At 35.7% G+C, this 17970-nt stretch overlaps 1 protein-coding gene across 12 annotated transcripts in view; it reads right to left on the reverse strand.

The window, feature by feature from the left end:
* The window catches only part of DOCK7 (dedicator of cytokinesis 7), a 252706-nt gene that overhangs the window by 171907 nt on the left and 62829 nt on the right, over positions 1 to 17970 (reverse strand). For all 12 annotated transcript variants that reach the window (XM_036911277.2, XM_036911273.2, XM_036911272.2 and 9 more), the window contains exon 9: positions 17161 to 17310. In XM_036911277.2, coding sequence (XP_036767172.2) covers positions 17161 to 17310 — 150 coding nt within the window. The remainder of the gene's footprint in view (positions 1 to 17160; positions 17311 to 17970) is intronic.

The following is a 17970-nucleotide window of genomic DNA, read 5'->3' on the forward strand; positions in this document are numbered from 1 at the left end:
TATGCATTGACAATGAACAATTCAAAAAGAAAAATTTTTTTAATTCTGTTTACAATAACATCGAGAAGAATAAAATACTGAAGAAATAACTAAAAAGGTGGACAATGTGTAATCTGAAACTATAAAACACTGGTGCAAAAAGAAGATAAAAATTAATGTAAAGACAACTCCTATTCATGGATTGGAAAACTTAATGTTGTTATGATGTCAACTCTACTCAAAGCAATTTATAGATTTAATGCAATCCCAAGCAAAATCCCAATGATATCCTCTGCAGAAATAGAAAGATTTATTCTTAAATACATATGGAATTTCGAAGGATCAAAACAAATTTTGGAAAAAAGAACAGGAGGAGGAGCCAAGATGGCGGCGTGAGCAGAACAGCGGAAATCTTCTCCCAAAACCACATATATTTTTGAAAATACAACAAATACAACTCTCCCTAAAAGAGAGACCAGTAGACACAGGACAACAACCAGACTACATCCACACCTGCAGGAATCCAGCGCCTCGCGAAGGGGTTAAGATACAAGGCCCGGCCCTGCAGGACCCAAGTGCCCCTCACCCCAGCTTATGGCGGGAGGAGAAGAGTCAGAGCGGGGAGGGAGAGGGAGCCCAGGACTGCTAAACACCCAGCCCTAGCCATCCGCACCAGAGCACAGACACAGTGCGTGCATGGGGTGCTGGAAACTAGGGAAACAGGACAGTAAGACCTGTGAGTGGGTCCCCGCAGCCAGCGCCCCTGGGACAAGGAAAAGCGAGTGCTTTTTGAAAGTCTTAAAGGGACAGGGACCCCAAAGCTGGATGGAAGCGTCCCGGGACACTTAGTCCAGCAGCTGGGAATCCCAGGGAACTCTGGGCACCCTTACCCCCTATGCAGAACGGCGGATCGGAGGCCTCTCACGGAGATAAACAGCCTCCTGGCCGTTTCCCCTCTGACGTGGCTCCACCATATCGGAGTAGCAGCCCAAGGCAGGCCACACCAACAGCAACTGCGGAGCTAAACTCAATAGAGGCAGGGCAAGAATCAGAGGCCCCACCTGTGCGCAGCTGCCCAGTACAAGCTGCTAGAGGTAGCTGTTCTCCCAGGAAAGGAAGGCCACAAACCAACAAGAAGGGATGCTCTCCCAGCCATCACTCGCCCCAGCTCTGCAAACTATCTCTATCGCCATGAAAAGGCAGAATCTGAGACAGACCAAATCATAGAGTCAACACCTGAAAAGTAGATAGACCTAAACAGTCTTCCTGAAAAAGAATTCAAAATAAAAATCATAAACATGCTGACGGAGATGCAGAGAAATATATAAGAGCTAAGGGATGAAGTAAGCAGAATGGATAAGATGCAAGAGGCCATTGATGGAATAGAAACCAGAGAAGAAGAATGCATAGAAGCTGATGCAAAGAGAGATAAAAGGATCTCCAGGAATGAAACAATATTAAGAGAACTGTGTGACCAATCCAAAAGGAACAATATTCGTATCATAGGAACACCAGAAGAAGAAGAGAGAGAAAAAGGGATAGAAAGTGTCTTTGAAGAAATAATTGCTGAAAACTTCCCCAAACTGGGAGAGGAAATAGTTGCTCAGACTACAGAAGTACACAGAACTCCCAACAGAAGGGACCGAAAGAGGACAACACCAAGACACATAATAATTAAAATGGCAAAGATCAAGGACAAGGACAGAGTATTAAAGGCAATGAGAGAGAGAAAACGGGTCACCTACAAAGGAAAACCCATCAGGCTATCATCAGACTTCTCAACAGAAACCTTACAGGCCAGAAGAGAATGGCATGATATACTTAATGCAATGAAACAGAAGGGCCTTGAAGCAAAATACTGTATCCAGCATTATTATCATTTAAATATGAAGGATGGATTAAACAATTTCCAGACAAGCAAAAGATGAGGGAATTTGCTTCCCACAAACCACCTCTACAGGGTATTTTAGAGGGACTGCTCTAGATGGGAACACTCCTAAAAAGAGCACAGACCAAAACACCCAACATATGAAGAATGGAGGAGGAGGAATAAAAAGGGAGAGAAATAATCATAAGACTGTATTTATAATACCTTAATAAGTGAGTTAAGTTAGACAGTAAGGTAGTAAAGAAGCTAACCTTCAACCTTTGGTAACCATGAATCTAAAGCCTGCAATGGCAATAAGTACATATCTTTCAATAATCACCCTAAATGTAAATGGCCTGAATGCACCAATCAAAAGACACAGAGTAATAGAATGGATAAAAAAGCAAGACCCATCTATATGCTGCTTATAAGAGACTCACCTCAAACCCAAAGACATGCACAGATTAAAAGTCAAAGGATGGAAAAAGATATTTCATGCAAACTATAGGGAGAAAAAGCAGGTGTTGCAATACTAGTATCAGACAAAATAGACTTCAAAACAAAGACGGTAACAAGAGATAAAGAAGGACACTACATAATGATAAAGGGGTCAGTCCAACAACAGGATATAACCATTCTAAATATATATGCACCCAACACAGGAGCACCAGCATATGTGAAACAAATACTAACAGAATTAAAGGAGGAAATAGAATGCAATGCATTCATTTTGGGAGACTTTAGCACACCACTCACTCCAAAGGACAGATCCACCAGACAGAAAATAAGTAAGGACACACAGCACTGAACAACACACTAGAACAGATGGACCTAATAGACATCTATAGAACTCTACATCCAAAAGCAACAGGATACACATTCTTCTCAAGTACACATGGAACATTCTCCAGAATAGACCACATACTAGGCCACAAAAAGAGCCTCAGTAAATTCCAAAAGATTGAAATCCTACCAACCAACTTTTCAGACCACAAAGGTATAAAACTAAAAATAAATTGTACAAAGAAATCAAAAAGGCTCACAAACACATGGAGGCTTAACAACATGCTTCAAAATAATCAATGGATCAATGACCAAATTAAAATGGAGATCCAGCAATATATGGAAACAAATGACAACAACACAAAGCCCCAACTTCTATGGAATGCAGCGAAAGCAGTCATAAAAGGAAAGTATATAGCAATCCAGGCATATTTAATGAAGAAAGAACAATACCAAATGAATAGCCTAATGTCCCAATTATTGAAATTGGAAAAAGAATAACAAATTAGGCCTACGGTCAGCAGACAGAGGAACATAATAAAGATCAGAGAAGAAATAAATAAAATTGAGAAGAATAAAACAATAGAAAAAAATCAGTGAAACCAAGAGCTGGCTCTTCGAGAAAATAAACAAAATAGATAAGCCTCTAGCCAGACTTATTAAGAGAAAAAGAGAGTCAACACACATCAACAGAATCAGAAACAAGAAAGGAAAAATCACGATGGACCCCACAGAAATACAAAGAATTATTAGAGAATACAATGAAAACCTATATGCTAACAAGCTGGAAAACCTAGAAATGGACAACTTCCTAGAAAAATACAACCTCCCAAGACTGTACCAGAAAGAAACAGAAAATCTAAACAGACCAACTACGAGCAATGAAATTGAAGCAGTAACCAAAAAACTACCCAAGAACAAAACCCCTGGGCCAGATGGATTTACTTTGGAATTTTATCACACATACAGAGAAGACGTAATACCCATTCTCCTTAAAGTTTTCCAAAAAAATAGAAGAGGAGGGAGTACTCCCAAACTCATTCTATGAAGCCAACATCACCTTAATACCAAAACCAGGCTAAGACCCCACCAAAAAACAAAATTACAGACAAATATCCCTGATGAATGTAGATGCAAAAATACTCAACAAAATATAAGCAAACTGAATTCAAAAATACATCAAAAGGATCATACACTATGACAAAGTGGGATTCATCCCGGGGATGCAAGGATGGTACAACATTCAAAAATCCATCAACATCATCCACCACATCAACAAAAAGAAGGACAAAAACCATATGACCATCTCCATAGATGCTGAAAAAGCATTCAACATCCATTCATGATAAAAACTCTCAACAAAATGGGCATAGAGGGCAAGTACCTCAACATAATAAAGGCCATCTATGATAAACCCACAGCTAAAATCATACTGAACAGCGAGAGACTGAAAGCTTTTCCTCTGAGATCGGGAACAAGACAAGGATGCCCACTCTCTCCACTGTTATTCAACATATTACTGGAGGTCCAAGCCACAGCAATCAGACAAAACAAAGAAATACAAGGAATCCAGATTGGTAAAGAAGAGGTTAAACTGTCACTATTTGCAGATGACATGACATTGTATGTAAAAAACCCTGAAGACTCCACTCTAAAACTACCAGAACTAATATCGGAATTCAGCAAAGTCGCAGGATACAATATTAACACACAGAAATCTGTGGCTTTCCTATACACCAACAATGAACTAACAGAAAGAGAAATTAGGAAAACAATTCCATTCACAATAGCATCAAAAAGAATAAAATACCTAGGAATAAACCTAACCAAGGAAGTGAAAGACCTATACCCTGAAAACTACAAGACACTCTTAAGAGAAATTAAAGAGGACACTAACAAATGGAAACTCATCCCATGCTCCTGGCTAGGAAGAATTAATATCATCAAAATGGCCATCCTCCCAAAGCAACATACAGATTCGATGCAATCCCTATCAAATTACCAACAGCATACTTCAATGAACTGGAACAAATAGTTCTAAAATTCATATGGAACCACCAAAGACCCCGAATAGCCAAAGCAATACAGAGAAGGAAGAATAAAGTTGGGGGGATCTCGCTCCCCAACTTCAAGCTCTACTACAAAGCCATAGTAATCAAGACAATTCGGTATTGGCACAAGAACAGAGCCACAGACCAGTGGAACAGAATACAGACTCCAGACATTAACCCAAACATATATGGCCAATTAATATACAATAAAGGAGCCATGGACATACAATGGGGAAATGACAGTCTCTTCAACAGATGGTGCTGCAAAAACTGGACAGCTACATTTAAGAGAATGAAACTGGATCACTGTCTAACCCCATACACAAAAGTAAATTCGAAATGGATCAAAGACCTGAACTAAGTCATGAAACCATAAAACTCTTAGAAAAAAACATAGGCAAAAATCTCCTGGACATAAATATGAGTGACTTCTTCATGAACATATCTCCCTGGGCAAGGGAAACAAAAGCAAAAATGAACAAGTGGGACTATATCAAGCTAAAAATCTTCTGTACAGCAAAGGACACCATCAATAGAACAAAAAGGTATCCTACAGTATGGGAGAATATATTCATAAATGACAGATCCCATAAAGGGTTGACATCCAAAATATATAAAGAGCTCACACACCTCAACAAACAAAAAGCAAATAATCCAATTAAAAAATGGGCAGGGGAGCTGAAAAGACAGTTCTCCAAAAAAGAAATTCAGATGGCCAACAGACACATGAAAAGATGCTCCACATCACTAGTTATCAGAGAAATGCAAACTGAAACCACAATGAGGTATCACCTCACACCAGTAAGCATGGCTACATCCAAAAGACAAATGACAACAAATGTTGGCGAGGTTGTGGAGAAAGGGGAACCCTCCTACGCTGCTGGTGGGAATGTAAATTAGTTCAACCATTGTGAAAAGCAGTATGGAGGTTCCTCAGAATGCTCAAAATAAAAATAGCATTTGACCCAGGAATTCCACTTCTAGGAATTTACCCTAAGAATGCAGCACTCCAGTTTGAAAAAGACAGATGCACCCCTATGTTTATCGCTGCACTATTTACAATAGCCAAGATATGGAAACAACCTAAATGTCCATCAGTATCTGAATAGATAAGGAAGATGTGGTACATATACACAATGGAATATTACTCAGCCATAAGAAAAAAACAGATCCTACCATTTGCAACAACATGGATGGATCTAGAGGGTATTATGCTCAGTGAAATGAGCTGGGCGGAGAAAGACAAGTACCAAATAATTTCACTCATCTGTGGAGTATAAGAACAAAGGAAAACTGAAGGAACAAAACAACAGCAGAATCACAGAACCCACGAATGGAATAACAGTTACCAAAGGGAAAGGGACTCGGGAGGATGGGTGGGAAGGGAGGGCTAAGGCGGAGAGAAAAGAATGGGGGCACTATAATTAGCACGTATAATGTGTGTGGGGGCACGGGGAGGGCTGTACAACACAGAGAAGACAAGTAGTGATTCTACAGCATCTTACAACACTGATGGAAAGTGACTGTAATGGGGTATGTGGGGGGAACTTGGTGAAGGGGGGGTGTCTAGTAAACATAATGTTTCTCATGTAATTGTAGATTAATGATATAAAAAAAAATTGTAATTGTAGAAGATGACCCCAGGTGTCTGAGTGTTGTTCATGCTCTTCTTTCTCCTTTTGTATATGTCTGAAATTTTGCATAGTAAAAAGTAACCACAAAATAAAGATGTTGAAATAAAGTGTGTCCAGAAGCAGGGCACACAGTAGGTATTCAATAAATACTTACTGCCTCCTCTGAAAAAATAAAAGAACAAAGTTAAAACCCTAAAGACTCCACTCCAAAACTATTACAACTAATATCTGAATTCAGAAAAGTTGTGGGACAGAAAATTAATACACAGAAATCTGTTGCTTTCCCCTACACTCAAGATAAACTAGTGGAAAGAGAAATCAGGAAAACCATTCCATTCACAATTGCATCAAAAAGAATAAAATACCTAGGAATAAACCTAACCAAGGAAGTGAAAGACCTATACCCTGAAAACTGCAAGTCACTCTTAAGAGAAATTAAAGAGGACACTAACAAATGGAAACTCATCCCATGCTCTTGGCTAGGAAGAATTAATATCGTCAAAATGACCATCTTGCCCAAAGCAATCTACAGATTCAATGCATTCCCTACCAAAATGCCAACAGCATTCTTCAATGAACTGGAACAAATAGTTCTAAAATTCATATGGAACCACCAAAGACCCCGAATAGCCAAAGCGATCCTGAGAAGGAAGAATAAAGTATGGGCGATCTCGCTTCCCAACATCAAGCTCTACTACAAAACCACAGTAATCAACACAATTTGGTACTGACATAAGAACAGAGCCACAGACCAGTGGAATAGAACAGAGACTCCAGACATTAACCCAAACATATATGGTCAATTAATATATGATAAAGGAGCCAAGGACATACAATGGGGAAATGACAGCCTCTTCAACAGCTGGTGTTGACAAAACTGGACAGCTACATTATGCTCAGTGAAATAAGACAGGCAGAGAAAGACAAGTGCCAAATGATTTCACTCACATGTGGAGTATAAGAACAAAAGAAAACTGAAGGAACAAAACAGCAGCAGAAGCACAGAACCCAAGAATGGTCTAACAGTTACCAAAGGGAAAGGGACTGGGGAGGACGGGTGGGAAGGGAGGGATAAGGGCAGGAAAAAAGAAAGGGGGCATTACGATTAACATGTATAGTGTGGAGGGGGGCATGGGGAGGGCTGTGCAACACAGAGAAGACAAGTAGTGATTTTACAGCATCTTACTATGTTGATGGACAGTGACTGTGAATGGGTATGTGGGCTGGGGGGGGACTTGGTGAGGGGGGGAGCCTAGTGAACATAACGTCCTTCATGTAATTGTAGATTAATGATACCAAAATAAAATTTTTAAAAAAATGGACAGCTACATGTAAGAGAATGAAACTGGATCACTGCCTAATCCCATACACAAAAGTAAATTCAAAATGGATCAAAGACCTGAAAGTAAGTCAAGAAACCATAAAACTCATAGATAAAAACATAGGCAAAAATCTCTTCGTCATAAACATGAATAACTTCTTCTTCATGAACATATCTCCCTGGGCAAGGTAAACAAAACAAAAATGAACAAGTGGGACTATATCAAGCTGAAAAGTTTCTGTGTAGCAAAGGACATCGTCACTAGAATAAAAAGGCATCCTACAGTATGGGAGAATATATTCATAAATGACAGATCTGATAAAGGGTTGACATCCAAAATATATAAAGAGCTCACGTACCTCAACAAACAAAAAGCAAATAATCCAATTAAAAAATGGGCACAGGATCTGAACAGACACTTCTCCAAAGAAGAAATTCAGATGGCCAACAGACACGTGAAAAGATGCTCCACATCGCTAATCATCAGAGAAATGCAAATTAAAACCACAATGAGATATCACCTCACACCAGTTAGGATGGCCAACATCCAAAAGACAAACAACAAGAAATGTTGGTGAGGTTGTGGAGAAAGGGGAGCCCTCCTACACTGCTGGTGGGAATGTAAATTAGTTTAACCATTATGGAAAGCACTATGGAGGTTCCTCAAAAAGCTCAAAATAGAAATACCATTTGACCCAGGAATCCCATTCCTTGGAATTTATCCAAAGAATACACATTCTCAGATTCAAAAAGACAGATACACCCCTATGTTTATTGCAGCACTATTTATAATAGTCAAGAAATGGAGGCAACCTAAGTGTTCATCAGTAGATAAATGGATAAAGAAGATGTGGTACATATACAGAATGGAATATTATTCAGCCATGAAATGAAAACAAATCCTACCATTTGTAACAACATGGATGGAGCTAGAGGGTATTATGCTCAGTGAAATAAGCCAGGCAGAGAAAGACAAGTATCAAATGATTTCACTCATCTGTGGAGTGTAAGAACAAAGAAAAAAACTGAAGGAACAAAACAGCAGCAGACTCACAGAACACAAGAATGGACTAACAGTTACCAAAGGGAAAGGGACTGGGGAGGATGAGTGGGAAGGGAGGGATAAGGGGTAAAAAAAGGGAGGGGGGCATTACTATTACCAGACAATGTGTGTGGGGGCACAGGGAGGGCTGTACAACACAGAGAAGACAAGTAGTGATTCTATAGCATCTTACTACACTGATGGACAGTGACTATAATGGGGTGGGGCGGGGACTTCTGATGGGGGGAGTCTGGTAAACATAATGTTCCTCAGGTAATTGTAGATTAATGATACCAAAAAAAAAAAGAACAAAGTTGGAAGTCTCATACTTCCTGGTTTCAAAACTTAATACAGCGCCACAGTAACCAAAATGTGTGGTACTGGCATAAAGACAAATTTATAGATAAATGAAACAGAACAGCACAGAAATAAGTATTAGTATATATGGTTAAATAATTTTCAACAAGGGTGCCAAGACCATTCAGTGGGGAAAGAAACAGTCTTTCAAGAAGTGGTGTTTAAAAAAAAGAATATCCAAATGCAAAAGAATAAAGTTGTACCCTTACCTTATATCATTGGCAAAAATTAACTCTAAATGGATCAAAGATATAGATGGAGACCTAAAGTATAAAGCTCTTAGCAGAAAAAATAGAGGAAAAGCTTCATGACCTTGGATATGCAAAATTTTTTTTGGATTTCACACAAAAAAGCACAGGCAATAAAATTAAAAATAGATAAACTGGACTCCATTAAAATTTTAAACTTTTATGTATCATAGGACACAATCAATAGGGTAAAAAGGCTAACTATGGAATGATAGAAAATATGTGCAAATCATACATCTGATAAGGAGTTAATATCTAGAATAGATAAAGATATCCTACAACTCAGCAACAAACAATGAATAATCTGATTTTTAAATGAGCAAAGGACTTGAATAGACATTTCTCCAAAGAAGATATACAGATAGCTAACAAGCATATGAAAAAGATTATCACCTTATACCTATCAGGATGGCTACTATCAAAAAGCCCAAAAAATAACAAGAATTGGCAAGGATATGGAAAAATTGGAATCCTTGTGCACTACTGGTGGGAATGTAAAAGAGTATAACTACTATGCAAAAAGTGGAGAGTTTCCTCAAAAAATTAAAAATAGAATTACCATATAATTCAGGAAATCAACTTCTGGGTATATATTCACTGGAATTGAAAACAGGGACTCAAACAGGTATTTGTACACCATGTTCATAGCAGCATTATTCACAAAGTCAAAAGGGAGTCCATCGGGAGATGTCCATCGGAAGATGAGCAGATATACAAATATGGTGTATATATACAATGGAATATTATTCAGCCTTGAAAAGGGGGGAAATTCTAAAACATACTGCAACCTGGATGAAATTTGAAGATGTATGCTAAGTAAAACAAGTCAATCACAAAAAGACAAATGGGATTCCATTCATATGACATAGAGAGCAGAATGGTGATTAGCAGGAGTTAGAGAGAGGGAAAAAATGAGGAGTTGTTGTTTAGTGTGTAGAGAGTTAAGGTCATGCAAGATGAAAATTTCTAGAGTTTACACAACAATGTGAATGTCCTTAATACTGAACTATGCACATAAAAATGATTAAGATTATAAATTTCATGTTAGATATATTTTATTACAACTAAAAATATTAACAAAAGCAGTCAGGCATAAAGTCACCTTCAGTTAATATAACATCAAGGTACAAAATTACAATTAAAAAAGACAACTCACAAAATAATATTTTTAAGTGACCAACAGAATATTTTTTACTTATGACTTTATCTCTCCATTTGTCTTATTTCACTGTACTTATCATTTGTCTCACTTTACCCCTATAACATTTTTAATGTTTTTTAAAAAGATGTAAATAAAATTGGATTAACATCCAGAAACCAAATCAAGTGTATGCAGAAATTTAGTACCTAATAAAGTTGAGACTTCCAATTAGTGAATGGAAGATATAAAGAACTCTTACAAATTAATAAGACACAATAAAAATAATACAATGAAATGGATATGATTACACAGGTGTGTATTTTTTTCACTTAAAATTTATGTATTCTATGTATACTTAAAATTTTTTTATGTACATTATACTAAAAATCACTTATAAACAGGTTAAAAATGAGCTAGCTATTTAAATAAGGACTTTACAAAACAGAATATCCAAATGGACAATAAGCTGATCAAGATTCTTAGTCATCAGGGAACTGTAAATTAAAACCAAATTGATATAACCCCTCCAGTGTACCAAAAATAAAACTGATGAAACTAAAATGTATAATACAATAAAATTTGAAGAAAGCAAATGTTAAGAAAGTAATGGAGCAAGTGACATTCTTAAGCAATGCTGATGAGAGTGAAAATTGTACTAACCATGTTGGAACACTGAAGCTATAAATACACTATGATCTATATATATATATATATATATATATATATATATATATATATATATAAATACATTATACATTCAACACCTATCTGCATACTCATTAGAAATGTAAATAAAGGTGCTCCAAAAGTCATTTACAAGAATGTTTGTAACAGCAGTACTCATAATAGCTAAAAGTTAGAAATACCAGAATGTCCACTGACAACTAGAATGGACAAACTGTGATATATTCACGTAACAGAATAGTATACAAACTGAAAATAACAAACTATTGCTACATGCAAAAAACCTAGGTGAATCTTACAGCCATAATTCTTTAGAATGCCACAAGAAATGATTCCTTTTCTATGAAGTTCAAGAAGAGGCTCAACTAATATGGTGATAAAACAGTAGGAGAGGGCATAAAGATTATTGTGTATGTTCTATATATACATTGATCTGGATGTTACATAACTGAGTTAAGTATATAAGAATTAATGAAGACACACCTTATGCATGTTACTAAGTGTAAATAAAAGTTTACAAAGAAAATAAATCCAAATTTCTATATACCAGTGACAAATGAAATTAAATTGCAAAAATACTTAAAATGAAAAATTTTACGTGATACCATTTATAACAGGATCAAAAATACCAAATTACTACAAAGATACAAGAGGAAAAGACCTAAAAACATGGAATGATGTACAATGTTCACCGACTGGAAAACTCAGTAGTTTAAAGATGTAAATTTTCCCAAGTTGATCTGCATGGGCATACCTCAGAGACATTGTGGGTTCAGTTCCAGGCTACTGCAATAAAGTGAGTATTGCAATAAAGGGAGTCAAATGAACTTTTGGTTTCAGTGCATATAAAAGTTATGTTTACACTGTACTATAACCTATTAAGTGTGCAATAGCATTATGTCTAAAAAAAGAACTTAATTAAAAAATACTTTATTGCTAAAGACTGCTAACCATCATCTGAACTTTCAGCAAGTCATCATCATTGATCACAGTTCACCATAACATATATAATTACAAAAAAGTTTGAAATATTGCAAGAATTGTTAAACATGACAGAGACATGAAGTAAGCAAATGCTGTTGGAAAAACAGCACCCACAGACTTGCTTGATGCAGGGTTGACACAAACCTTCAATTTATACAAAATAGAGTATCTGTGAAGTACAATAAAGCAAAGCACAATAAAATGAGGTCTGCCTGTATGAGTAATGCAATCCTAGTCAACCTCCTAACAAGTTCTTCCTGGAGAGAGAGTATGCCTATATTGGGAGAAGGAAACTGTCAAGCCAAAATGTATGTAAACGTGTAAAAAGTCAGGAACAACCAAGCCAATTCTGAAGTGTAAAGTCAGGGAAAAAAAAAACTATTTGTTATAAGGCTACAATAATCAAAACAGTGTTGTACTGGTGCCAAGAAAAGATAAACAGACCAGTGGAACCAAAAGAGACTTTAGAAAAAGAACTTCACAAATGCAAACACTTGATTTATGACATAGAAGACTTTGCAAGAGCATAGGGGAAAAGCAGTCTTTTCAATAAACAGTGTTGTGTCTTTAGGTTATCCTATGTGTGTGGGCGGGGGGGAATTAATATTCATCTCTACCTTACTCAAAAACCTGTATGTGAGAGCTAAAACAATCTTACAAGGAATCATTTGAGAAAACATGTTCTGACTTTGAGGGAAGCAAAAATTTCATATAAAGAACATGAAATACCATAGCTATAAAAAGACAGGTTGATAAATTAGCCACATGTGTTTCAAAGGATAACACTGTGAGAAAGTGAGCACAGTGTAGCCAAAAAAATGTGAAGAATGCAAACCAACAACAAACTAACATACAGAACATATTAAGAAACCCTACAAATCAATAACAAAAAAGTTGAAACAACCCAATAATATGAGCAAATGATTTCAATAAGCATTTCACAGAAGAGAATATCCAATGACTAATAAGTGTATAAAGATGTTCAAATCATTTTTAGTCAGGGAAATGCAAATTAAAAACACAGTGAATACCAGAATGGCTATATTAAGAAAAATGACTTACCAGTATCAGTAAGAGTGTAAAATAGTTAACTCACTCTGGGAAAATGATGTATTTATGCTAAACATAAAAAACACAAAGGAGTGTTTAAGTGCTCCCAGAAGACTTGCTAAAGAATTTCACAGCTTTATTCATAATAACCAATTGAAAAATAGATGTATACTAGAAGAAAAAAAAAAACCCTAATGTCTATCAAAGTCTATTCATCCAAGCAGGATGAGTAAACCGTATTATAATCATACAATAAAATACAACCTTCCAATTAAAAATGAAAGAACAAACTATGGCTATACATAACAATATGGATGACTCACATTACAGTGACTGAATAAAGCCACAAAAGACCACATATTTTATGATTTCATCTATATGAAATTCAAGAAGAGATAAAGCTAAACAATGGTGATAGAAGGGATGCTAGTTATCTGGTGGGAGGAAGGGGTAGAAAGAGAAACAGAAGAACCCTCCATAGTGATGGGGTGATGGAAATATTTTATGGCTTGAGCTCTATAGTTATTACACAGATGAATATGTATGTCAAAATTCACCAAACTATTTACCCCAGATTTGTATACTACACAGATCTCATTACATGTATGTTTATTTCTTAATTTAAAAAAAAATAAGATAAATACTAAGTGTGACTAACTGAAACTCTTTTTCAATACTGGCAGGATGGCAACTATCACAGATACTTTGGAAACCTATCTGACAGCATCTACCAAACCTACCATACAAATATCCTATAACTCAGCAATTGTACTCCCAGGTATATACTAAACAGAATGAATACATACGTCTATCTTCATGGAACAAAATTGTTCACAGAATTACTTATAAATGCCACAAAATCAAATGAACCAAAATGTCTATCACTAGTAAAATGGATAAATTATGATACATTCATAGAGTGAAATACTACAAAGCAATGTGAATGAATTTTTAAACTGCTGCATACAGCATCATAGATTAACAATCATGTAGAGTGGGGAAAAATAAAAAATACATATACTGTTAGATCCCATCAATATGGTTGAAAAACAAGCAAAAAATGTGGACAAAGAGGGAGCACTGAATGGGATTGAGCACAAGGGCTGTTTCTGAGATTGTGGTGATGTTTTGTCAGTCAGCCTGGGTGAGTAATAACACAAACATATCCATTTTGAGATAATTCATCAAAATATGTATTTATGACTTTGTGTACTTTCTAAAACTATGTCAGACATTAATTAAAAATTTAATTAAAATAATTTTAAGTGGACATTATTATCATTCCCTAATGTTTTTGCCTATTTGTGGGGTTTTTGCAATGTGCTTTGTTTCTGCTCTCTAAAATGGCAGGTTACATAAACAATAATCCAAATATAATGGTATTACGCCTTCACATATTTACCAGAAAATAACCACAGTAATCAAAAGGGCACAAAAATGAGCAAGGTATTACTAATCCTGGCTGAGCCAGAATTCTAGGATCCTAAACAGTGACAGACTATACTAATAGCTCCAATTCTTCATCCTTCCTTTACCCCTCTCACACATGCAATTCCTCTGAATTAAAGAGGCCAAGTATATATCCTAGCACCTTGATTTTGTGTTGTCATGTAACCTGTTTTGGCCAATTTAATGTTAGCTAGCATGATATGACCAAAAGCTTGAAAGTTGCCTCTGCAACTGCGTCTGCTCTTTGACACTTCTGCTATCACCATGAGACTATGCCAGGCTAGCCTGCTAGAAAAGAGACATACAGAGAAAAACAGCTCCAGCAAAATCAACAGACCCCCAGATGACCTACAGATACTTGAGGGAGCACAGCCACCTAACAGTATAGCCTAGATCTGCTAACGAACCATACAACTCAGATGCATGAACAAAATAAATGCTTATTATATGCTACTGGGATTTTGTCTTTCTATTCTCATATAACACTAACTAACCAATACACAGGTCAAGGGAATTTTTTTCTCAAAAAATAAAAACATCCAGCTGGACCACAAGTGATTTAAGAAAACTTAAAAAATAATTTCCTTTACAATTTTAATAACATTTTAACTTGTTCATTTTTTTGAAATTACAGAAAAGCCTTTTTCTATGTAAATACATACGTGTGTGTGCATGTGTGTGGTGTGTATATATTTTACACAATTGGTATCATTTCTATGCCATTAAAATCATCCAAATTTGTGTTTATTTGCCATACTATCCCGTCATATGAATGTACCATGATTTATCACGTTTCTTTTCCTTCATCTTATCTAAATCATTCAATGGCAATCAAATCTTTTCACTAAATAATCTCACTTTCAAGTAGCCATTTCCCAAACATCATTTCTATCTTCCTAGCTCATCCACTCAAACACAGTAATTCCCTTATTCCCTAAAATCTGCAGGGGATATGTTCCAAGACCCCCAGTGAATGCCTGAAACTACAGATAGTACCAAACCAATATATACTGTTTTTTCCTACAAATACATATCTATGATAAAATTTAATTCTTGAATTAGGCACAGTAAGAGATTAATAACAATAACTAATAATAAACTAGAACAATTATAATACACTGTAATAAAAGTATATGAATGTGCTGTCCTTTCTCTCAAAATATCTTATTATACTGTAATAAGTATCAATCAATATGGTGATGATATGAGATGATAAAATGGCTACATGATGAGATGAAGTAGGGTTAACAACGCAGGCATTATGATGCTGTGTTAGGCTGCTGTTGACCCTCTGATGATATGTCAGAAGGAGGTTCAATTACTTGCAGAACATGGCTGACCATGTGTAGCTGAAGCACAGAAAGTAAAACCACAGATAGGGGAGACTCCTGTGTATTTATCTTTATGCAAACATGCTATTTTTCCATGTGAAATAACTGTATACTATATTTAACAACTGTATTAATATGTAGAACTTTACTCTTTGAGTTTCTGAAGATCACTGCTGCTAAATCTTTGCTTATAGGACTGTTCATTGTAACTAAGATTTATTTTAACCTGAATTCATAGGAATCTATCCAAAAATTGGGACATTATTCCTGTGGGTAAATAGGACTCATTTCATGACAATCCACTTTATAACCTTATTACAAAATTCATTACCTTTTTATGATAATTTTATGTGAATAAAGATAAAATGATTAAGGAATATATTTTAGGCTACTCTCAAGGCAAGGTCAAGTTAAGGTAAATTATTCTCTAAGTTACTCTAAGTTAAGTAGCTTAGTAATATACATATTTTACATTTGTAATCCTTATTCCTGATTGGCTGACAGTCAAATCATAATGCTTCATGACCTCAATGACTTAGATTTTAGGATTTACATAATTTAGGAAATGAGCAAAAAAATCACAGTATAGCTCCTGTGATGGTTAGTTTTATATGTCAACTTGGCTAGGCTATGAAGTCCATTTGTTTGACGAAACATCAGTCTAGATGTTGCTGTGAAGCTATTTTTTAGAGGTGATTAACATTTATATCAGTAGACTTTGAGTAAAGGAGATTACCCAGCATAATGTGGGTGGGCTGCTTCCAATTATGAGAAAGCCATAGGAGCAAAGACTGAGGTTTCCCAAAGAAGGAATTCTCAAGACTGCAGCATAGAACCCTGCCTGACCTTCTAGTCTGCTGCCCTGCAGAGTTCAGATTCAAGACTACAATATCAACTCTTACCTAAATTTCCAGACTACCAGCCTGCCCTACACACTTCAAATGTGCCAACCCCCACAATCACACAAGCCCATTCCTTAAAGTCAATCTCAATCTCTCTTTGTCTCTATGTGTGTTTCTATCCTACTGGTTTTTCAGGAGAACATGACTGATAGAGCTCCCCACTCAAGAAAAACTTAGGCAGCACCTAAAGTATACATTCAATTTATGTTAATAAATATTAAGATGAAAAAATACATAAAGATAAAATCTCTGCCTTAAGAAGCTTGTAATATTAATAGGGACACAAGTGTACAGACACTGACACCATGTAAATAAATATATTTAACACTGTTCTCACCTTTATTACAAGGAAAACATCTTGGGAAGGATAAGTTATAGAAAAAATGGCCGATCTTGCCAGAGTAGTAATGGCGGCAGGTGGTACATGTGGACGCAATAATCCTTTTATCTGCTCAGAATTAAGGTCAAAGTAAAAGTTTTCTGAAATCTAAAAAATACAATCACATATGAAAATTTTAAATCTGTATGTTTTGTAAGAACTCACAAAAGTCATACTTAGTCTTAAAATATTACAGATATTGGAACATTATACTAATGTACAGTTTATCGCATATTTATTTACTGAACAATCTATACATACCTAAATCAAAGAAAAAGAAAAATATACAAACTATTTGGGAAATATAATACAAGAAACATATTGTAAAGACCCATATCACAAACTCTTTTGATTAGAAATGTAACCTCTATTAAAGTACATAAAATATTGAGATAAATTATCCCTAATTATTTTTTTTAATTACACAGTATCTTAGCAGATCTGATTTAACAAAAACACATTGCTGGAACAGAGTTCCACTGCAGAAATCCATAATATATGTTGACAGCAGAAGTCACTGAAGGCACTTCAAGTTTCTACTGCAAATTAGGCTTAGTATATTAAATTAAGAAATGCTATATGAGATAGCCCCCTGAAAAACTCTTAAGTATAATAAAGATCTGATGGTGTAACTAAGAGTAGTATTTAAGACAGAATATTTAAAACATAAATGATCTTTAAGCTAGTGAGAATTTGAAAATTACATCAATAAAACTTCATTGTTATTATTGTTCTAAGCCTTTAAATACCATTTACCTAAAATGCTTT

Source organism: Manis pentadactyla, chromosome 4 (genome assembly GCF_030020395.1).
Source record: "Manis pentadactyla isolate mManPen7 chromosome 4, mManPen7.hap1, whole genome shotgun sequence".
Taxonomy (NCBI): Eukaryota; Metazoa; Chordata; class Mammalia; order Pholidota; family Manidae; genus Manis; species Manis pentadactyla.